Source organism: Ascaphus truei, chromosome 2, assembly GCF_040206685.1.
Source record: "Ascaphus truei isolate aAscTru1 chromosome 2, aAscTru1.hap1, whole genome shotgun sequence".
Taxonomy (NCBI): Eukaryota; Metazoa; Chordata; class Amphibia; order Anura; family Ascaphidae; genus Ascaphus; species Ascaphus truei.
In genome coordinates, this window is record NC_134484.1 from 103,424,115 (window position 1) to 103,448,794 (window position 24,680).

General features: G+C 40.4%; 1 protein-coding gene across 2 annotated transcripts in view; it reads left to right on the forward strand.

Annotated features, from left to right (window-relative positions):
- CYP7B1 (cytochrome P450 family 7 subfamily B member 1) overlaps window positions 1-23,895 on the forward strand; it is a 319,498-nt gene extending 295,603 nt beyond the window's left edge. For both annotated transcript variants that reach the window (XM_075584026.1, XM_075584025.1), the window contains exons 5-6: window positions 11,436-11,614; window positions 20,524-23,895. In XM_075584026.1, coding sequence (XP_075440141.1) covers window positions 11,436-11,614; window positions 20,524-20,820 — 476 coding nt within the window. In that variant the 3' untranslated portion in view covers window positions 20,821-23,895. The remainder of the gene's footprint in view (window positions 1-11,435; window positions 11,615-20,523) is intronic.
- The last annotated feature ends 785 nt before the right edge of the window (window positions 23,896-24,680 follow it).

Genomic DNA, 24,680 nt, shown 5'->3' on the forward strand with positions numbered 1-24,680 from the left:
CTCTAGAAATGAATCCCTGAAGCCAAATTTTTGTAAGGTTTTGTCTAGGAATAGCCAATTGATTCTGTCAAACGCCTTCTCTGCGTCCAAGCTCAGGAGAACTGCCTTGGTGTTTGTAAGGTTAATGTGATCTATTATATTTATAATTTTGCGGGTGTTGTCCGAGGCCTGACAGCCCGAGACAAATCCCACTTGGTCGTTATGGATAAGTCTGGGTAGGATGGGATTTAATCTGTTAGCTAATATTTTGCTGTATAGCTTGAGGTCGTTGTTCAACAGCGATATGGGGCGGTAACTCCCACATTGCATTGGGCCTCTCCCCTCTTTGTGGATTATTGCTAGGTTAGCCAATGACATTGATGCTGATATGGGGTCACCTTCCATAAAGGAGTTGAACAAGTCCAGCAAGTAAGGAGATAGGGACGGGAGAAACCTCTTGTAGTAGGCGTTTGTGAATCCATCAGGGCCGGGGGCTTTGGATAGTTTTAGAGCTTTTACCGCGTCTGCCAATTCCTCTTTTGTAATTTTCCCATTCAGTGTCTCGTTCTCCTTCTCTGTTAAGGATGGGAGGTTGCAGCTATCTAAATAGTTCGAGACTGCCGTAAGCCTTGATGCTCTATTATTTTCCTCTTGAGTTCTGAGGTTGTATAGTTTGGTATAAAATTTGGTGAATTCCTCCGCAATGTGTCTGTCATTATATAATATGTGACCTGACCTGTTCTTGATCGCAGTTATTTGGGACCTTTTTTGTACCCCTCTTAATTTACTAGCCAATAGTCTGTCAGCTTTATTGCCCTTATCATAGTATCTCTGGTTAGTCCATCGAAGGGCTTTTTCGACATCCTCGAGTTGGATCTTTTTCAACTCGTTTCTGGCGGTAGTTAAGGTTTTGTATATTTTCCCCGAGGGGTTGGATTTGTGTTGCTGTTCTAGTTTGATTATTTTCTCTGTCAAGTCTTTGAGTAGTTTTGCCTTAGTTTTTTTCCTATGGGATGCTATGGAGATAAAAGTACCTCTGATGGTTGCCTTATGGGCTTCCCATAGTACCGCTGAAGATGGGACTGAATCTGAGTTGTTCCTGAAGTACTCTGATAGGGCTGACTTGATTTCTCTCTCTATTTCCGGGTGATTCAATAATAGTTAAATGCGCTCGACTTTGTGAATGGAACTGAGAGAGTTAATGAGATAGGGGCATGATCCGACCATGTGATCGGGCCTATATCCGTTTTTTGGGAGGCCTCCAAGACATTCTTGGTTGTAAAAAGGTAATCAATGTGAGAATAGGTCTGGTGGGGTGCGGAGTAAAAGGTATAGTCCCATTGGCCCTGATGTTGGGATCTCCAAACGTCCACTAGGGAAAAATCTTTGATAATTGCTCTAAATGCTGTTCCCATCTTTAGGGATAGTACCGTCTGCGGGCGGTTAAAAGGGAGTGTCTTATCCTCCAGTGGGTTTAAGGCCATGTTTAGGTCACCCCCCACTATCAATGAGGATAGGTAGGTAGGGTCGATTGTGTTTAGGACTGTTTTCAAGAACTCTGCTTGGTTCTCGTTTGGTGCGTAGAGGTTGACCAGGGCAATCGCCGTGCCTGCCAGTGAGCCATATACCACAAGAAATCTACCACCTGGGTCTGAAACTTTTTTGACGAAATTGAATGGGGTTCCCTGGCGGATTAAAATGGCTACCCCTCGTTTCTTGCTACTGAACGAGGAATAATAGCCCAGCGGGAATGTATTATTAAATATTTTAGGCGGCTCGTGGTCTGTGAAGTGTGTCTCCTGGAGAAAGATGATATCTCCTTGGGATCTTTTCAACTCCTGGAGAGCTAGTTTTCTCTTCCTATGGCTCTGTAGTCCTTTAACGTTAAGGGAGATAACTTTGATTGGGGCCTGGTTAGCCATTTTTGTTATCTCTGGAGGGGTCTTTGCGAATCGCCCCTTTCCCAACCGGGGGACCGTGACTGAATACTGTGTCTGTGGGGTAGGTAAGTACATCTCTGGCGGAAGAGGGTGACCTGTTGTCTGGACCTGGGTCATCGGTGTCGGGGGGTGGAGGGGGAGAGGGTGGGCGGGAAGGGTAATGGACTGCTGGGACAGCACCAGCAGGCAGAGAGAAAAAGGATGGGTGCCTGAGGGCGCCCCCAATAGGGTGTAGCCGGAATTGCGTACCGGCATTCGGACTTAGGGTCCTTGGGGGGTAGACCCGGGAGTACAGACTGGCTCGTCCAGGAGGGTGTGGGCCCCTTAATGGTTTTTTTCGAGAACCTTTTCCCTATGTGTATATAGCCAACAGGGAGAAAGAGAGAGAGAGGGGGGGGGCGGGGGGAGGGTGCTCCATAGTGGGGTAGGGGTGGCCTGTGATGATCGAGTGGAACAGGTGATCTTTTGCATAAGAATACATTCAGGTAACGCAAACGGTGGTTTCCCAGCATGGCAGATCAGTTGTAACAACGAGTCCCTCTGAATAAACGTTTCGACATTAACATCATATTTAACTTTTTAACTCTAACAAGCATAAACCGTAATGAACACACAGCTATCTTATACAGTGCCTATTCTGTGGGGCTGGTTTGCTGACAGAGGAGGGCTGTCTGTAGGTCTCTTAGCCGACCTCTTGTTTACAGTGGGAGGGGGAGGGGAGGAGGGGGCAGAAGGGGGAGGAGGGGATGGGGGGGAGGGGGAGGGAGGGGGGAGAGGGGGACGGAGGGGGAGAGGGGGAGGGAGGGAGGGGGGAGAGGGGGAGGGGGAGGGAGGGGGGAGAGGGGGAGGGGTAGGGGAGAGGGGGGCCGTTAGTCTAAATGGAAATCCCCACCTGTAGCGGACGCCACTTTTGCGCAGGAGCAGCGTTAAAGGTTTGAGTTCCTTCCGCCTGTTAACAGTGGTTCTGGATAAGTCGCTGTAGACTTGTATTCTTTCCTCTTGGAAGATAATGTCTCCTTTTTCTCGGCAAGCCGTCAGGATTCGTTCCTTGGTGGTGTAGCTGTAGAATTTTACAATCAGGTCCCTTCTATTCAGATCCTCCGACCTGGGGCCAAGGGCTCGGTGGGCCCGGTCTATCTCCATGTCTCTGGCTTCCACATCTCCACACAGGGAGGAGAAAAGTTCCAGCAGGTACGGCCGGATGAGATCAGGGAGAACAGCCTCTGGGACGTTGCGGATCCGCAAATTCTGTCTCCTGTCCCTGTTCTCCTGGTCCTCTATCGCGTCTTTTAGGCCCGTCACCTCTTCCCCCAGCCGAAATACTTTGTCTTCGGCCTCCATTAGCCTCTGAAGAGTCTCTCCCTGCTTTGTCTCGAGTTCGGTGGTTCTCTCGGTCAGGCCTGAGATCTCCTCCTTGAGCTCCGTGACGGCTGCCTTGAGATCTTGTTGCAGTGAGGAATAGAGTTTGTTGTGGAGGGATGTCATTAAATCCTCAAGATATGTTTTTGTTATGAAATCTCCTCTGTCTTGGCGGTCGCTTGCAGTGGTGGGGGAGCCGCGTGTGTCGGCGCCATCTTGGTTGTCAGGCGCCCCGCCTGGGCTTCTCTGCGCTGGCGGGAAGTATTTAGTTACCGCCGGAGTTGAGGCTTTTTTCTGTCGTGACTGCATTGCCTTCTGGGGATGTTTGCTTGGGGCTGTGGACGTTAGGGGAAAGGCGGTGGTCCAGGGGGGGGGGGGCGGGGGAGAGGCGCAAGGACTGCGCAGCGGTCCTTGTGGGGGGAGCGAGACAGTTATTTATTTATTTATTCTGTGGTACTGTGTCTGGGCTGCTGCAGTAATATGGGACTCAGTGCTTCTGACAACAGTAAGTGCACTTTGTGGGGTGCTGGGACCTCCGTGAGGGGCCTCCTCAAGATGCCCGCCTCTCTCTCTCAGCCACGCCACCAGGGTCCACCCCCTCCCGGCGTCCCCCCTCTCCCACAGATCCTCCGATCCGGGATTTATTTATTTCCTCCTTACCGCTCCTCGCGGCCGCGGGAGGCTGCAGCGAGCGTCCCTCTGGCTCCAAAGGCAGGGGGAGTTCCGTCCCCATCCGCCGCCGATTCCCCGGTCCCAGACCTCGCGGGACACACAGTGCCTCGCCGCCTCTTCCCTCCGCTGGGCCCACGACTCGCAGGGTGGTCTCCCACAGCTGATCGACGGATCGGCCAAATCAGTCTCTCCGGCGCTTCGTGATGCACCAGGGCTGGGTCCGCAAAGCTTAGGGTAAAGGTGATTATTTTATTAATTATACATAGGGGTCCACAGGGCTCTCCTAAAACGCCGCCATGTCTGGTGACGTCACCGGAAGCCCCCTGGCTTCCCTCTTTAATATTATATATATCCTCTCTTTCCTTTAGCTTTGGTTTCAGCCACAGGTCGAGCAATAGCAACATCTTAAAAATTATTAGGCGCCCAGAACTGTTCTTAAAAAATCAACTGATATTTATTTAAATGTCCATAGTCCATGGTCCATAATAATTGACAGTATACAATATGAAACAATTTCAATACAATATACGTTATTATATGGCACATTTTGCACTTACATTAACTTCTTTGAAAAACAGGATGAATACAGAAAATCAGAAGAAAATGTCTCTCTCTTAAATTACTTCATAAACATCCATGTGGGCTGTTTATAGTTTCTTCTTATTAGACGATGCTGGGGTGGGGTTTTGTCTGTTCTCACAACCTTTGTGGGTTGCTGATTTCCAATGATATCTAAACGATACCTAGGGTTGCCAGGTGTCCAGTATTGAACTGGACTGTCCTGTATTTGGACACAGTCCACTAAAAAATGAGAGGTAATACTGGACATGTATGTGTTCCGTATTACCTCTCTAGATATAGGTACCTGACCGACTTGGGGGGCCGCAGGATTTTTCAGAGCAGGGAAAGTGCAGGGCTGTTTCTAGGGGGCTGGGCAGCTTCCTCCATCCTAATTTGTTGCTGCTGAGTAATACAGCCAGTCAGGAGGAGGTGTTAGGAGCCTGTGGGTGGTGCCAAGGAGAAGAGGAAACAGCATTGAGCGGAGAGGGATGTGTGTGTGTGTGTCTCGACCACGTTGCACCTTTCACCATTGTGTCCAGTATTTTTGGAGAAGCCACTTGGCAACCCTAACGATACCTCAATGGTTCACTTCAAGGTAAAATACAAAACTATGCCAGCTGGTTGTAGACACTCTTGGTCACTTACCTTGGCCACAGGTGTCACTGATACAGTGGAGCTTCAGCAGCTCCTTGAATTTTCAAATATACCAGGCAGGCACTTCCCTGCCAGTCTATTTTTAGGGGACTATCCGGTCTTCAGATGAAATATAACTTCCCAGCCTAAACTCTAGCATATTAAGCCTGAACTCAGTGACATAAGATCATACTAAACCTGAGCTCAGTGCCATAAGATTATACTAAACCTGAGCTCAGTGACATAAGATCATACTAAACCTGAGCTGAATGAAATAAGATAATACTAAACCTGAGCTCAGTGACATAAGATCATACTAAGTCTGAGCTCAGTGACATAAGATCATACTAAACCTGAGCTGAATGACATAAGATAATACTAAACCTGAGCTCAATGACATAAGATCATACTAAACCTGAGCTGAATGACATAAGATAATACTAAACCTGAGCTCAATGACATAAGATCATACTAAACCTGAGCTCAATGACATAAGATCATACTAAACCTGAGCTCAGTGACATAAGGTCATACTAAACCTGAGCTCAGTGACATAAGGTCATACTAAACCTGAGCTCAATGAAATAAGATCATACTAAACCTGAGCTCAGTGACATAAGATCATACTAAACCTGAGCTCAATGACATAAGATCATACTAAACCTGAGCTCAATGAAATAAGATCATACTAAACCTGAGCTCAGTGACATAAGGTCATACTTAACCTGAGCTCAGTGACATAATGTAATACTAAACCTGAGCTCAGTGACATAAGATCATACTAAGCCTGAGCTCAGTGCCATAAGATCATACTAAACCTGAGCTCAGTGACATAAGATCATACTAAACCGGAGTAAACCAAAACCTTAGTAAAACATGGACTTGAACTGAGAACTAAACTCGAAATGCAACAACAACTGAGCTGAAAGGGATGGGCCAATATTTTTATATTTGCCGCCTTTTTGCCCACCATAACTTATTTAATGTGTGCTATATTACAGGGTTAACTCCTTCCAGTGATAGCACAGATCTAAGGGGAAGAAAATAAGCCGAAAGGATGATGTACTCGCATTACCCATAATATAATTATTCCATTAATAACCATACCCAGTGGTGTGGGTTACATTTATTTAAATGTTTGCAGCATAAGCATTGCTTTCTGGTAACTGTTCGGCTAAAATAGAAACATTATGTATGAATAGATGAGTTGGGAATACCGTAGTTTGATGTTACATTTTATAATGGTATATGTTGTATGTTTCAATGAACTATCTGACTTGTCACAAGGTACCTTAAACACGACTTCTTACCATGCCAATGGTATACTTCAAAACTCAAAGAAAAGGTGCACTCCCACGACTCCATGAAACTGCTATCGCCCACCGAAGTGAGGTATAATGTATATTCCCTTCAGCAGAGAAAGCAGCCGCACTCCTGAGCTCTTGTACATTCAGATAATAAATATTTATTGTGGAGGGATAAACGTTTCGAAACGTCGACCCCTCCACAATAAATGTTTATTATCTTAATTTACAAGACCTCAGGCGGACGGCTGCTTTCTCTGCTGAAGAGAATATACATTTACAATGGTATACTTCAACATTATAGGTTTACCCCATAGCATGAAAGAGGAGAACCCTCAATGGTAGGTGCTACAAACCTATGCGACCAATATGAAATCCACGTAGATGTCCGCACTTAACCCCACAAGTACGGGAGTGCTGCACAATTGAAAACCATAAGCAAACTGCAACCGCAATATGACCAGCCGAGTTGGCAATCACCTAGATGTGGGACAAACTGACTCACAGCGAACCCAAAGTCCCCCAAAGGGAACCCGCAGAGGCGCGCGGTAACAGAGAATCCCTTGGTGATGTATAAAAGCGGTAGTTTAGCAGTAAATGGCCGGCGAACTCACAAGTCCATCAGCTGATGCGATCCACTTGTCCGGTAGAAAGCATGCATTCTCCATTGTTGATAGGCAAAAAAGGCAGGGAGCACTGCTAGGAAAAGAAAGAGAACTGGAGGCCAAAAATAGAAAAATAATAAAAAGATTTATTGAGGCATCATACCTAGTTAAAAAGAGAAGCCTCTAACGCGTTTCACGCCAGAGCTGCTTTATCAAAGAGTTTACCCCATGAATGTTGTGAGCACAACCAGAACAAATCATTAACATATTTGGCCTGTTAATCATATCCCAGTGATTGGCTATATATTTGTTGTATATTACATATCACACTGAACAGTGAGTAGTACAAATTTAAATAATTACATTTTTATCCTACGACAATGTTTTCATGAACGTACAAAAACATTTTTTGCCCAAGTCTATTCTGAGTGATTCATTTTATGAATAGGCTGAAACTAGTGAAATGACAGAACTCAGCAACAGCTATTTATTGGCATCTCCCTTTCATTTTTTTGTAAGAGAGGACGAAATGAAATAGCCAGAAAGCACAGAAGGTTTATACATTTCTGTTCCATTTTCATATTACGCAAAATGGAAGAAAAAAAAAATCAACTACCCTCAAATGGAGTAAGCAAGATGTATTCCTTGCACACTGCTACAAATATAACACTGGAAAAATCCATGACTATTGTTAAAACTAATTCATAAATAAAACTTAAATATCTATAGAACTAGAACACAATTTGAGTAAAACATAAAAAAACATTGCTTTTTGATTGATCCCGAGATACTCCCAGAAACCTTGAATAGTATAACTAGAAACCCACACATTAAGGGGGTAATTCTATATGCACCAAAGTTGCCATTCGGCCTGTTGTAAGCAAAAAATCCCCCACAACCGCCTTGTTGGATATAGAAAAAGGCCCCAAAACTGTCCTGTACCTTTCATCTTGTGATTCTTGTTTCTGTAGCTCCCAAAATATTGGCATCGCTGATGTTCTTATTTGGTAAAATATTCTACTATCTACAGTACATAATATTAATATCAAATTGTTTATCTAGAATTCTAAAGCCATGATGTGCTTTAAGTGGAATACAATATATACACTTATAGATCATGTTTAATTAAAATTAACTTGCCAACAAAAGGCAAATGTACTAATGATTCACAATGACCTTTTATTACCTGCAGTCCCTTGTTTTGACTGGGTGATTGACAGCTTGTTGTTTGGCTACCGTGTTGTATTCCAGCTGACAAGACTTTTCATTTTAACTCAATTTGCCTGCCTATCACAAGCTGGTGGCAGGCCAGACTCAAGTCACCCAGCTTTGCCTCAGCAGCTTGCTCTGTTTCTCATTAGTACGCATTTATTCAGTGGAAATTGGAAGACAAATGCTTGAAGGCATGTGAGCTAAGTATAGCAAATAAGGTTTTAAGGCTGACTATTTATAAGAATATTGAAACATTTTCTTAAAAAAAATAAATAATAATAATCTATAGTGCATTGGAATCTGAGGGCTGAATTTACAAAGCTCCGTTAGTCTATTTATGTGACGTTAACCTAAGTTAACTTCCATTCATCCTAAAGCCAATAACATGACATTATCCGGAATTTACTCCCGGAAAAAGCATGGGGTTATTTGTAACGGGACGTTATTCTAAATGACATAGAAATGAGCTTATTACAGCCTAAATTATATTCATCCCATATTCACTAAACTCTGTTGACGTCAGTGTTCGGAAATAATAATGTAACATTATTTAAGTCATACCGAATTCTGGCATTATACACAACGAGACCTTGAAATAAGGCTTTTGCTAGAGAAAAAGGGGGAGATCTAGGGTGGGTGAGACCTCTGTAGGACACTCAACCCCTATTTCGGGGTCTGGCTGGGTATAACGCCAAGACCTAAGTAATGATAACGCAGCATTATCCTGAAATAATGTGATTTTAATCCCATTCTAAATAGCTAAATTACAGCAGTTGTTTTTACATATGATTACTTGAGTGAATGCAGCATTAACTCTGTTTGAGGTAATATTCTGTTTGAGGTAATATCCCGCTATTTGCACTGATTTAACAGAACTTGGTGCATCTTGCCCTAAATACTTGTTCTGGTAGAAGAGAAATGAAAGCAGAAGTGGGAGGATTTCAAGAATGGGTGTGAAAAGCCTCTCTGTGCTGAAAATATGCAAATTCGCTTACAGACGCATTGTCAGACAGCAACCTGGCATTTCTTGTTTTTTTGTACTATGAAGGTTTAAGCCTCTAATGTGTAAGAAGGGAAAAAAATGAGGGTCATGTTCATTTGCTGCCTGGTTATCCCTAGGTATTCTTTAAATTGCCTTGTTTGTTCGGCACTAGCACAGAAACAGATGTTGCTCTACTGTGCTAGATAATTTACTGTACCTCATGGTGCAGAATGGAAGGCATCCCAAGCTACCCAGCTGCTCTGTTAGTAGCACTTGCTGGTGTCTGCTGAACTATGACAACAGCAAGGGAAGGCTGCGGGTTTATTGTCATTATTTTCAATGTATATCCTCACACACTCGCAGACAGTCCGTAGAATGCAGAGTGTCTTCTTTTTTTTTTTTGATCTTAGACGGCAGACCTGTATCAGGCCCATTGTCCTTTGTTGATCATAATGCGACTCATTACTTTTGTCATCTAATAATTATCAGCATGATCGCTCAGAGCTACAGCCAAGCTAGTCTTCCACACATAACTGGTACTGGAAGGTAAAACAGATTTGTCATTTACGATCTGACTGCTGCTGAAGCCACACTTTGTGCTCTATTATTGTGATTAACTTCTGCATAAGATATGCTTGCCCAATTGTCATTTGTGACACTGCATTGGGCACAGGCTGCCATGCTTCCTGGAAGAATGTCAACCAATACGATGTGACCACGTTACCCAGGATGCAAAATGTAAACCTGCTATTTTCACAGCAGTAGCAGCTTTGGAATACATTTTTTTCTTTTTCACCTTTAGCTGGATTCGTAGGTAAATAATGTGGCTCCATATGTCACCTAACATTTCTAAAACATATACTAGAATTGTGTTATCATATTCATATATGCAGACAGCAGCAACGTGTAGGCTGGACCATTGCTTTGTACCGTGTAAAGTTTTGTTTGCCAGAGCGCTGCCAGTTGAAATTTATCGTGTCAGGTGCCTTGTGGCTATTCGCAGTAGAGGCCATATTCTGGAATCGGAGTTCTTTCCTGGCTTCGTCACCAACAAGCCGATTTGACTCTGCCTGATTATAGTAACGAAGGCAGTCCAAAAGAATATGCACAGACTCACTGTACGTCACATTGAATCACAGCGCTGGCCACACAGAGCTGACCGCAGCCTCATTTCTTTAGACAAATGCACGCTTAAGGAAAAACCTCCTGCGAGAAAGCATCCAAGGCCACTTTATTTGCTATGCATGGTGCAAGAGATTTAATTTTTACTGAAAGAGTGTTTGTTATTATATTTTTCAGATGCATCATGTACGCTGTAGAGCTGCTGTCTTTGATAACTAATCTTTCGGTGCAGGAGTTGCTGAGCGCGTAGTGAACATGTTGCTTTTATTTATTATCCTAAATCATCACTTTCTTGGTAACGGTGTTATGGAAAATGCATTTGTTTGCTTTATTTTGTTTTAAAACCCTTTGTTAGAGGAAATCAAGCCAAATTACAGCACCCATGCAGGCCAGTGGAAAAATAGTCAGTTTTGATTACAAAAAGAGAGATGCAGATTTAGACAGGAGCTACATGCTGATATGCATGCTATCAGAATGATTTATGCAAATTATTCATACAATTCCCATTGGGATTCCTCCTCAAACTGCCAGGATAAATTGCCGGAAATTAGCCATAAAATCTGTCGTGCTAGGAGCAAAAGGTGAAGGCCATTGGGAAACCAAGGACATTCAGCTTCTGGAGCCTTCCATAATATGACTAGGGGTTTCAATGTGTGTAAATAAGAAATACTGATTAATATAGGTATATGCATGATATATACAGTGAATTATTTAAGGGCATTATTATAAACCTATATCATTGTATACCCAATGTCAAAGGAGTTATACCAATGAAGGAAATAGAGACTAATATCAATACTTTAGCTATATTGTTTTGTTGACTTGTGTACTTTTTTTAGATTACATTTTGAATACTGGCCTTCTGTACAAAGAGGTCTGAACTACAAGCATCAGTGAAAATGATATCTCAAGATTAAGCAATCATGCTTCCTGTGTACAGTTGTGTGTATACTGTATAACCTACGCTCAAGATTTGTTGTTGGTGTGTACTACTGAGCCTGCAGGGCTCTCACAGCAATAATAGTGTATCTTATTGGCCTTATTTTTCTCTTTTTGCCAACATCAGGTAGTGTTATAAAAGAGTCTTTCCGATTGTGCTCTGCTTCCATGAACATCCGTGTGGTCCAAGAGGATTTTCTTATCGAGCTTGAGGCTAATCAGACAGTCAGTCTGAGGAAAGGAGATTTCGTAGCCCTCTTTCCTCCAACCTTGCACAAGGACCCCGAGGTCTATGAAGATCCTGAGGTAAATAATCAGATGGTACTTCTCATCAGACTGCAGGCGTACTGTGGCAGCCGAGTCTTTTATAGTGCATATATTGTTTAATGTTGTTTCTTCTTCTGGAATTAACCTCCCTACATTCAGTTGCCGTTTTTAACACCCTGCAGGTTAAAGGCCCTATGGCTTGAAGTAAGAAAATAGGGATGAAACTGAATGCTAGTCCTTTCAAAATAATTGACAATTGCACATTGAGTACCACAAACTTGAGGCTAAATGTGTACTATCTTTGTCACTAGATCATTTCATAAGAACACAAATAATAGGAGGTGGCTTAAACAGCAAATAATGGCCAACATTTAGTAAAGTGCCCTGAAAACATTCCAGACTCTTCAAAATCCCTTAATAGCTGTTCCTGCATTGAGCCGTGTTTATGCCTTTTCACAATACCTCATAGGAATTATGCTGTTCATCATCAATTTACATGGCATTCTGAACTTAGAATTGTAAAGCTGATGCTCTTCAATAAAGCTCTGAGAGTAATGGTGTCATCTCTAGATATTCATTAAGTGTAGCTTCAGAAAAAATACAAGGAGTTGAAATGAATCCACTTTGGATCAGCCTTATTGCCCACATCCAAACTTAAAAAAGTTCTACTCTATTTTTACTTTCAGAGAGGTGTTACACAGGGTAGTCTTAGTTGTAGTAATAGGATGAAGTATGAATGATTCTAAAATGTATCTCCAGTATTGTGATTTTGCATTGTATTCATTGGCAGTCATTTTATTGCAGTGGTAAGTGTACAGTATGTATGTATATCTTTATTTATATAGAGCCATCCATGAACATTGCGCTTCACAGCAGTAATACGAGTGACATAATAATATAACACATAATGGGAATAAGCGCTTCAGACGCAAAAATAACAACTACCTCCTTCCACATTACTGTTAGAAGTAGCATCATTCACCCAGGAGCCCAAGCACGCTGCCTAGGGGTCACACTCGACTCCTTTCTCACATTCGTCCCTCACATTCAAAACGTATCTAAAACCTGTCGCTTTTTCCTCTGCAATATAACAAAGATACGCCCTTTCCTCTGTTGCTTGACTGCTAAAACTGTGACACAGACCTACATTCTCTCCCGTCTTGATTACGGTAACGTCCTGCTGTCTCCTTCCTGCCTCTCACCTGTCTCCCCTACAATCTATCCTAAACGCTGCTGTCAGATTCACACTACTCTTTCCTAAATCTGTCTCAGCGTCTCCCTTGCTGAAATCACTCTCCTGGCTTCCTATCAAATCACAAATCTCACACTCAATTCTCCTCCTAACTTTTAAAGCTTTACACTCTTCTGCTCCTCCTTACATCTCAGCCCTAATTTCTCGCTATGCACCATCCCAACTCTTGCATTCTACTCAAGGATGTTATCTCTCTACCCCCTTTGTATCTAAAGCCCTCTCCCGCCTTTAACCTTCCTCACTGACGGCCCACACCTCTGGAATGCCCTTCCCCTCAATACCAGACTTGCACCCTCTCTATCCACCTTTAAGACCCACCTTAAGACACACTTGCTTAAAGAAGCATCTGAGTAGCACTGTGGCTAATACTATACACGATACATAAAGCTTGGTCCCCTGCAGACGCACTTACCAGAATTCCCTCCTACTGTCTTTGTACGTTCTCCCCACCAATTATATTGTAAGCTCCTCAGAGCAGGGACTCCTCTTCCGAAATGTTACTTTTATGACTGATGCACTTATTCCCATGATCTGTTATTTGTATTATTTGTTATTTATATGATTGTCACGTGTATTACTACTGCGAAGCGCTATGTACACTAATGGCGCTATATAAATAAAAACATACATACATACAAAAGGAGCCCCTGCCCCGAAGAGCTTACAATCTAAGTGGTAAGTGGGGAGAATGTAGTGACAGTAGGAGGTTGTTATGGTAAGTGTGTCTGCAAGAGGTCAAGGTCGGTGCATATGGGGTGTATAGTATCCGACACCAAAGCTGCCTATATGCTTTGTTAAAGAGGTGTGTTTTAAGATGGGTCTTAAAGGTGGCTAGAGAAGGTGCTAGCTAGATATTGAGGGGAAGGGCATTCCGATGGTGTGGGGCATTGCGTGAGAGAGGGCTTTAAATACAAAAGAGGTGTGGACTACATTTAATGACCATATCACAAATGAGCATGCAATTGTATGCAAATGAAGAATAAGTGACTAATAACTTATTCACGTGCTATTCCTTAAACTACAATACCTTATGATATTGGGATTCATCCAAAAAATATTGCCAATTTTTTAACACCTACCCCAGACTGGCGTTAGACTTATGTTGCCTATGTATATGCCCAGTATAGACATAAGACTAGCCAACCTACAATGAATGCTAAAAATACAGAATATTAACAATGTTGAATGTATTACTTATTAACCACATAGGAACCAAAGTGGCCAGCTAGTCATGGTCAAGCCGTGTCCAGCTAGCCAGTTGAGGTACTAAAGGCTTAAAATATACACATATGTCTGTGTTTTATTTGTAGGGTGTTTCTGTAGTATGTTCTCTTTCATTTTCTGCCATTGGGTTTTATAAAAAAATTAAATGTGGTTCAATGTAGATTCCCTGCTTCCCACCCATGTAAAAAAAAAAAATAATTTAACCTCCCTGCCAGCTACACACAACAGTACAGAATTGTCATATTTGGTCTCGTCAATGACTTTGTTTTGATGTCATTATAACACAACTTGCCAATTGCTGCTTTTAAGGAAGAAATATAATATGTAAATTTACATTGGGTACAGTTGTCACCAGTGAGCTATCTAAAGTAGTTAATTTTCACTGCAATCATTCCGTATGACCTAATTTACTCCTGAAATGGGTTTTTTTTGTTTGTTTTTTTAACAATGCTATTGATTTACTATTACAAACAACTTGCAGTTGCAGAGTATGTTTGTGGGAGTTCTACCTCCTGTTCTAGATTTGTTTTCAATGTGAAGCCTTTAAATATTTTCTTATGTGATGCACTGTTTCTCACGCTAAACATTCATACAAATAGAAATAAACAAGTTAGGTGTGTCTTTATTTTTTTACGTGAGTACTCATGCTTCCCCATAGTGATTTGTTTTCTTTTATGTTTCCCTATCCACTTCAAGTCTCAAAAACTCTAGACTACAAGCCGCTTCTCTCATCGTCCCCAAAAACGAATGAAAAAGGAAGTCTACATCACTCTATTCTATATTTAATAACTGGTGACCATTCAGTCTTGAATTGGTATAAATGGAGCTGAACATTGGTTCCATTTATACCAACTATCAACTAGTCATCGAGATTTCTCTCTGTTTAGTGTGCCCAGAAGGGCAACCTGGTACCATGCTTTCTCAGAGGTTTCCTTCACAGATGGAATTTTCTCATGTGTGTGGCTCGGTGTACTCTCTGAGCTGAAAAATCATTTCTTTTGGGTCCTCCTTTTTTAGCCATAAATCCACAGACAGACAGATAATATATATATATATATATATATATATATATATATATATATATATATATATATTATTATTATATTATTATTATAATTATATTATTATTATAATTATATTATTATAATTATATTATTATATTATTATTATTATATTATTATTATAATATTATTATTATTTTTAAAGCAAAAGGTGGCACTTTTTGCTCATTTGCATGTCATTTCCAAGCACATAATTATTAAGCAAATGTCTTTCATCTAGATCAGTGGTCTCCAGACTTTTCAGTACGAGGCACATCGTATATTCTACACATTTTCGCGGGCCAAAGAAAAAAAATCATTTTATAATTTTTATATATTTCTATATTTTATAAATGAACGAATAAGTTTTATTTGGATCTTTTAGTGGTAATCAGCATGATATGATTCAGAACAAAAGAGAAATGTGACAATTACAACGAAAGGATGCCATGCTTACACTGGGAAATGATATATAATGAGCAAAAATATATATATTTCAAGTTGCTGCGGGCCGGATAAAATCTTGTGGGGGACTGATGTGGCCCCCGGGCGGTAGTTTGGAGACCCCTGATCTAAATGATGGGAATAAACTCATCCCTCTTTATAGTTAAAAAAATAAATATTTCCCTGCCTGCACTGGGAACTATTTAATCCGCTGTCTTCATCTTCTGTTTTCCCAGCACTTCCCTGTGTGTGACTCAATGATGGCCCAAATACCTAATATAGTTACTATCTTGCCACCCTGGTAAATTGTTTCCACTAATTGCTTAATCAATAGGAATAAGGAATGCACAAGTATTCTAATTAGGAAAATATTGATGTCAAAATAATGCATGCTCACCTCTTAACATTGTGATTTTCTTTATATTTTACGTTTTTTTTATGCTATCCGCCACAATTATGGAATCTCTGTTTCATCACAATTTAAAAATGTATGAATACCTAACTCAACTTTTACAAAAGCATGTTACATTTAAGCATGTATGTGCTACATAATCAATGATTTTATCACTGTGCTTTCTCAGTTAGTCTTTTCATCCCAAAGGTGCAAACATTTCCTAAATTATTCAACATCTGTGAACCTAGTATACACAGGGCCACCATCAGCGGGGGACAGAAGGCACCGGCGTCCCGGGCCCGTTGAGTTAGGGGGCCCGGCCGCCGGCGGGCCCCCGTGTGGTTAAAATAAAATAAAAATGTCTTTAAAAAAAAAGGCTGTGTCAAAAAAATAAATAAATAATGAGGAGAGGGGATCCAATCAGGGCCCTCCTCATTGGCGGGGAGTGGGAGGACTTAAGCTAATATAAGCAACTGCACAGACGGGAAAAGCGTGTTTTAATGTTCCCGGCTGTGCAGTTGGTTATTCAAATACAACACCACAGAAACGTTAAGTAAATCCATGCTTTAATTGTTATTTGTTCTATGAATGTGATTGTGTCTGTCTGAGTTTCACCCTCAGTCACTGTTGTGTGTGTGTGTGTCTCTGTCTGTCTACAGTGTACTGTATTCGCTCTCTAGTCTGTTTGTTGTCTGTCTCCGTCCCGTCCACATTCCGACCCCCCCACCCCCCCAGGCCCCAACACCCACCGGCCCCACGATTTCTGTTGACGGCCCTGAGTATACATGTAACACGACTGAATGTTTTCACCATATTGGCAATCAGTATATTTTGCCAATCAGGACTGAACTGTTAAGCACTCAACTAATTTATTCTTTTATTTTAAATTTGTCATTTCTTGCTCACTTTGATACTAACAAAAGACAGGGGTGCCGAATGCTACATCCAATTGACAAAACATATAAAGTATAAAGTTTAAATACTTCAATAATAATAATATTTACTTGGTTATTTAGTTAAACCCTTTGGCCAAAATGCGTCATAAGCCTACATACCACGTCAAGGTAAACTTAATTAATGCAGGTCCTAACGCGAAAGTGTGAACCCTTCCTTTAACCTCTGTATGAGGGGAAGCAACCACAGTGAGTCTTGTCACTTTGATACTATAACAAATCGTTACAACAACAAAAAACATCCATAAGTTATCAACTAAAAGTACATTTTGCTAGCTCAGGAGACATCACTACTCATGTACACAGTTAAACATATTTCTTTATATAATTACTGCATTCAGTTTGATCTCTAATTCATTGACTATTGTTGAAGACTGACAATAAATAGTTTGGAGTGGTGGGCTGTAAACATGTTAATATTGGTGAGAGAGGTACAGTATACAGTAATCTAGAACAGGGTGTACATAGCAAATTAACAGTACTGGCATATTTAATAGGTTAAATGTAGGTGTTTAAAACGTACAAAATCTGTATTTTACAGTAATCGATATGACATGTGTATATGTGTTGCTCTATGTAAAAATAAATAACAATAATTCCCCATAAGGTAACTCTTTATTTTGGGGAATATAAGGTATTTGAACACAGAAGATCTGCAAGGCATGTAATATGATTGATGGCATATTATTGCTTTTATTTATAGTCCTTCATTAACCATTCATCTCACTGCCTCATTCATTAAATATTATCATTATTGTTTGCTATTTTTTATCACATATAGAATAGAACACAATTCTTTGCATTGTTCTGCTATGAAAAGCTAAGATTAGTCTGATAGAGAGCTAATATTTTGAACTACAGTAGGAGCATACTTCACATTTATTTAATTTGGCTTTTTTTTTTTTTTACGTTTATGACTGGGTATACAGGTTAATAATCATCACAAAATAAGTTAAACCGCCAAATCTTAGGTTATGAATGTAAAACTTTGGCGCTGAGCTTGGAATTATATCGCCATGCTTTAAAACCATATTTACACAAACCTATACCGAAAAAATGGACGCTATGAAAATACAAGTGTAATTTATTTCTGTTTGCTGATCCCCTGACTATTTTGCCTTATCCCAATTTACAACATATACAATGCTCACTGATGCCCGCATGCAAGGATTTTTTAATCTGATTTGTGGACTCATCACATGCGACATAGACAAAGTAAAAAGAGTCTTTTGATGTACAGAATAGAGCAATATTAATGGAAAATCCTATTTGTGTTTAACACTTGTGATTGTGTAACATTCAGTGTATAAGGATTCATCACTGTGTGCTGAATAAGATTTTTTTTTAAACATATTAAGGTGAATGTAGAGTACAGTAATAAATTCATCTCTATAGCTGTCCGTAATGTACACCGTAATATATTTTGAATGGGGTGTATTCTGTTGCATGTGGCAAAGGGGCATATTTTTACGCACAATAAATGTGTTGTTACCATTATATGAGCAGCTGCGTAGTATGAAATACTATGATTTATATCTCTTCTTTTCTTCATCTTCTACAGACACAGCAAAGCTTCTTACTATAAAGTAAATAGAAAATAAAACTGTGTTAAAATCTAGGGTTGAGCTACCCAATTCCCCAAGAGAATAGTAATTTCTTTATTATTTTGTTTTGTTGGGTGTTGATATGTTTGCCAGCTCAGAATGAAACAAGAGACACACATTTTTGTACATTCCTGTGGGAGGGAATAAAAGAGTGATTCTTGCACAGGAGGTTTCCAAGTATGGCAGCTTGTATACAGTAGACAAAATACAGAAATGCATAAATTCTCAAACTGTTGTAGACAGTTTGACACTAAAAGGTTTGGAGATGCAGGCAGCAGGAGAAAAAAAAAACAACCAAGAAACAAGACATTACAGGCTATTTATCAATGGAAAAAGTTAATCCCTTTGTAATAAAATTGACCCTTATTTTGACCTGGCGTCTTTAAGCGTTGGTGTATACTGACGTTTCCATCTTTCTTGCCCCATGTGCATCAGCTCAAGATGTTGAGGGTTAAAAGCAGAATTACCAGATGCAGATAATTTTATAATAATCTACTATGCAGCTCATTATGTGGCTGCTTATCATGCCTGCAAATATGACCTAATTAAGGAAAAGCTTGAACCCAAACGTGCAACCTAGGAGCCTATTAACTTACCTATCCCAAATCATTTTATAACATTGCAACATACAACTTCTACCTAACACCTCCTATTGTATGTATATACATTTGTATTTGCATAGCGCCATTAACGTATGCGCGCTTTACAAAATAGACAATAGCTTGTAACTAAAAAAAATATTTAAGTAAGTGCAACAAAAATGAAAGAACATGATCGGAATCCCCCCAGTGAGCTTACAATCAGGGGGAAGGTTGGGTGTGTTACAGGGAGGAAGGAGTAAGTGTAGTGGATGGTAGTACCTGGCCAAGAGTAATGGTAAGTGCCTCCGTGGATATTGCAAGAGCTAGTAATTCGTCCAAGCTATTGAAATGCTTAATCGAAACAAAATCCAGATTTGACTTGAAAGTTGCAAGAGAAGGTACTTGACATGCATTGCATGTCCGAGGGTTCCATGGGTAGCGGGAAGTGAGGAAAATGTGACATAATTCCAGCTCCTGAATTGTGGATGAATTGTGAGGGAGAAAGTTGTGAGACCCATTCGTAGTAGATTACAATACTCAAGATGGCATTAGTTTTAGCAGCACAGAAAAGGGAGGATCTCAGCAATATGTCTGGTGACTGGACAGATGGTTGTGCCATTTACTATGATGGAGAATGGGGAATCTGGCCATTGTTTAGGAGGAAACATGAGGAACTTGCATTTAGACATTTTTTAATCTAGTTTGTAAACATTGTGAGCTGAGACATGGGAGCTGTTTCATTTCTTCTGGCTACTCCCTTTTGAATGCATGTATGTATCTGTGTATGTATGCATGTATGTACATTCCTTTTGTTAGTATATCACTTGTGTTTAGCAACTGCTTGCACAGCCATAGCCCCATTTCTTCCCTGCCTTCATTTTTAGTTGGCTCTCTGATAAGGGCCGTGTGGGGTAAGGAAAAAGAAAACACTTGATTGACAAACACTTCCCATTCAGGCGCCCCTGAGGCATTACATTAGTAATGTATTTGCATCGTTAGATTTACTTATGGAGGGTAATTAGACTGTTAAATTATTTTTCTAAATATTAGGATTGCACCTTCAAATGTTAGAGTACATTTCATTTGGATAGTAGAAAATGTTTTGCAATAAACCTCTGTGTCTGTGTGTGTAATTGTGCATTATGTTCAGATCACCACCTTTTGCAATGTATCCAGCTTCTGTTGGCTGTATTCAACTTTTTAACCTTTTGTATTATAAAGTATAGTAGTCTGCTTAGATGACTGTTTATTATGATGCATATAAAAGTATAGATTACTATAACCAGACTAATTTCATAATACATATTATTGATCTTATGAAACTTATTCTTAGGCCACAAACATCACACAAATCTCAGAAATATCATTTCATTTCTTAAAATGCTTTTTTTTTTTAAATTTATTTCTTGCCATTGCAGAGAAGTGATCTTTTCTTTTCCTCTATTTTATTACACAGGAGTTCAAGTACGATCGTTTTGTGGAAAATGGAAAAGAGAAGAATACCTTCTACAAACAGGGGAAAAAGCTCAAATTATTTCTCATGCCATTTGGTTCCGGAGTCAGCAAATGTCCTGGTCGATTCTTTGCAATCAATGAGCTAAAACAATTTCTGATTGTATTGCTAATGTATGTGGATATGGAACAAGTTGGAAACAAATCTGTTGGTCATGATAAAAGCCGTTCAGGACTTGGTATTCTTTTGCCTAATTCTGATGTCATGTTCCGATTTAAGCCAAGACATTTTGAGTTGTAGTGTTAACTGGTACATAAAAGATTTGCGGTGATAAACTAGTGCTCTTCCACCAGTGGGTCCAGAAAAAAAGTTACAAAATGGAGGACCAGAATAATATGCTTTTTCTTACTATATTTAACATATACAAATACAGTAAAAGAATAGGAGTGAACACATGATGAACATTTTTGCACTTGTAACAAAGTCTCATTATCATATATTTCAAGTCAATTTTCCAATGAAAAATTACTACTTGAACAACGGTAATAAAGTAGTGTTCTATGATGTTAGAGTATCTTAAGTGGACCATAGAGGTAACAACATACTGTCTAAGGGCCATTCTAAGTTCATTCATGGGCTGGATATGGATGAGGGGTAAAATACCCTGTTATAAGCAACCATAAATATGTAGTATGCATAAGAATAACATCTAATATATGATTCTGAAACAGTTCAAAAATCTATTTTGCATTAAAAAAAGGTTGTATTTTTTGGATAAGTGAAAATAATACATATTTGCCCATTAGCTTTAAAGAAGCAATTTTTTATTCTAACATAGGATTGAAGCATTATGTCTCTGGAGCTGAACCCCAGTAATTTCAGCTCTGGGGACCCCCTGCAGAGATATTTATTTCAGAAGGGGTGATGGTATCTCTCTGCTTTTTAAATCTTCCGCGTCACGCGGACCAATAGGAAGCCGCACTGGATGATGTCACAGCTTCCTATTGGCTCTCCGCAATATTAAATATTAATGAATATTTCTCACTAACTGCCCCACACCTCTGGAATGTCCTTTCCCTCAATACCTGACTAGCACCCACTTTCCACTTCAATACCTGACTAGCACCCACTATCCACCTTTAAGACCCACCTTAAAACACACCTACTTAAAGCAGCAGTTCAAGCTGGTGATTTATTTTTTTAAGTGTTTTTTCAACTTCAATGTTTGCATCAATGCAATTATAAATTACCCAGTGAATAGCAAAGCTGCCGATCAGTCCATTCTCCTGTGATTGATCGGTGCAGATTGGCGAAATTCAACCAGTGGGCAAAGTAATTCTCTCTGTTTATTCATTCATTGGAATGCATATGGATATTCATATGTGTTCCAATGAAGTGTGCTCGCTCCCGAGGAGCAGCATGAGGAAAAGCAGCCAATTACTTCTCATCTCCTGCAGTAAGTTGTGTCTCTGTGTCTCTCTGTTTCAAAACCTTGGGGGTGGGGGGGGAACCGAACTCTCCTGACGGCTGCTTGTGCGGTGTGGTGCAGCTGCCCGGGGATAGGTAGGCATGGGGGGGTATTCCTTCCCCGTGGTTGCCCGCACGGGGCGAGAGATGGGCGCAGGGGGGAGCGGGGCAGTGTTGGTGCATGGTTGCGGCTGGCTGGCCCCTGGGGTGGGCAGTGGGTGCAGGGGGAGGCGGGAGCCTCCTGCTCGGATCGATGACCTTTCCTCTCTTCTCTCACCCCCATCACTCACATCTGTCGCTGCCTCTCGCACACTTTGTGTGTGTGTGTGTGTGTGTGTTTGGGTGAGAGAGAGTTAGTGTGTGTATGGGAGAGAGAGAGTGTGTGAGTGTGTGTGGGAGAGAGTGTGTCCAGTTCACCAGAAGTACCCCCCCCCCCAGTCAGTCACCTCACCCAGTCATACAAACAAAAAACGGGCGCAAAAAAGAAAATGTAAAGATTTAATTTAATCACAAAATAATATATATATAAACCATAAAAACATATATAACTTCCACATAAAAGAACGAGACCATAATAGATCTACAGGTCAGAGCCCCTACTCCAGATTGGGAATAAAGACCCACCACTAAACAATGCCTCAGAATGATTTTAAAGCAAGTAAAGTCCAGCAGCCAAGATGAAAAAAATAGCTACCAGTCTTAGCTTAGTTAGTTGGCGTCCTCATGAAGTTGCTCCGCTAACAGCTTCCGGGTTCTGTCGTCACGTGTCTCCCGTCGCCGCTATGACCTCACCGCTCAACGCGTTTCGTGTCGACTGGACACTTCTTCAGGGGTATGGCTTATTGGTCCAATGATACTTATTAGTAGGGGCTCTGAACTGTAGATCTATTATGGTCTCGTTCTTTAATGTGGAAGTTATATATGATTATGGTTTAATATATATATATATATATATATATAAAATCTTTGCATTTTCTTTTTTGCGCCCCTTTTTTGTTTGTATGTATATGGAATTGCCCCGCTGATCACGGGAGACTGGGAGCAGCAGGAGGAAAAGCTTTGATTTGGAGAGAAGATTTGAAGGGACTGCCCACACTGAGAACTCATTTTTTAGCTCACCCAGTCAGTCACCCCCCACCCAGTCAGTCAAGTCAGTCACCCACCCTCTCCCTCTCTGTCACCCACCCTCTCTCTCTGTCACCCACCCTCTCTCTCTGTCACCCTCTCTCTCTCTCTGTCACCCACAAACGATTTTTTCAGTTACACGCACACACGCACGCATGCACTTATCTAACTATGTAACAAGGGCTAATTGTAGTAAAGTATAAATGTAATACAATAAATAAAATGTTATGTCAAAAACAAATGTTATTAGTTCTCACTAGAAATGTATCCAATTTCTTTTTTTAAAGGGCGGGGCTAGGTGGCGAGTGGATTTTTTGGTTCGTCAACATGACACAGTGTAATATATCATGTGTTGTTGTTCATCAGAGGTTGTATTTACCAAATTGTAAGACCTGCTAAGGAACAGATGATTGTTATTATGATTGTTATGACCTGATATGTAAAACCATGGAATTCAAAGAGGGAGTACTTTCTTTTTCACATGATTATATATATATATATTCCAGAATCACTATCTGCAGTGGAAGTGTGTTGTGTGTGTGTTTAATTACCCGCTCACTCCACATTTTAATAACACACATATACATCTAATTGTACACATTCACATATAAACATTTGATATAAAATTAGTTGTTAATATTTAACATATATAAATGTGCAATGGAATAAATGCTGGTATAAGGTTTAAATCACCTATCTGAGCTACTCTGCATCTCTGATGTAACAAGGACTAATTGTAGTAAAGTATAAATGTAATACAATAAATAAACTGTTATGTAAAAAACAAATGTTATTAGTTCTTACTAGAAATGTAACCAATTTCTTTTTTTAAATGGCGGGGTTAGGTGGCGAGTGGATTTTTTGGTTCGTCGAGTAGATTTTAGGTGATTTGTCAAGCACTATATATATATACAGAGTTATGTCCGGAAATAATTGGACACTGATACAAGTGTTGTTATTTCGGCTATGTACCAAAATACATTCAAGCTACAGTTAAATAACGAATATGGGCTTAAAGTGCAGTCTATCAGCTTTAATTTGAGGGTATTCACATCCAAATTGGAGAAAGGGTTTAGGAATTACATCTCTTTAATATGTAGCCCCCTCTTTTTCAAGGGACCAAAAGTAATTGGACAATTGACTCAAAAGCTGTTTCATGGACAGGTGTGGGCTATTCCTTCATTATTTCATCATCAATTAAGCAGGTAAAAGGTCTGCAGTTGATTCCAGGTGTGGCATTCACATTTGGAAGCTGTTGCTGTGAACCCACAACATGCAGTCACAGGAGCTCTCAATGCAAGTGAAAAAGGGCATCCTTAGGCTGCAAAAAAAAAGAAAATCCATCAGAGAGGTAGCAGGAACATTAGGAGTGGCCCAATCAACAGTTTGGTACATTCTGAGAAAAAAAGAAAGCACGGATGAGTTCTGAAACACAAAAAGGCCTGGATGTCCACGGAAGACAACATAGGTGGATGATCGTATGATCCTTTCCGTGGTAAAGAAAAACCCCTTCACAACATCCAACCAAGTGAAAAACACTCTCCAGGAGGTAGGCATATCATTATCCA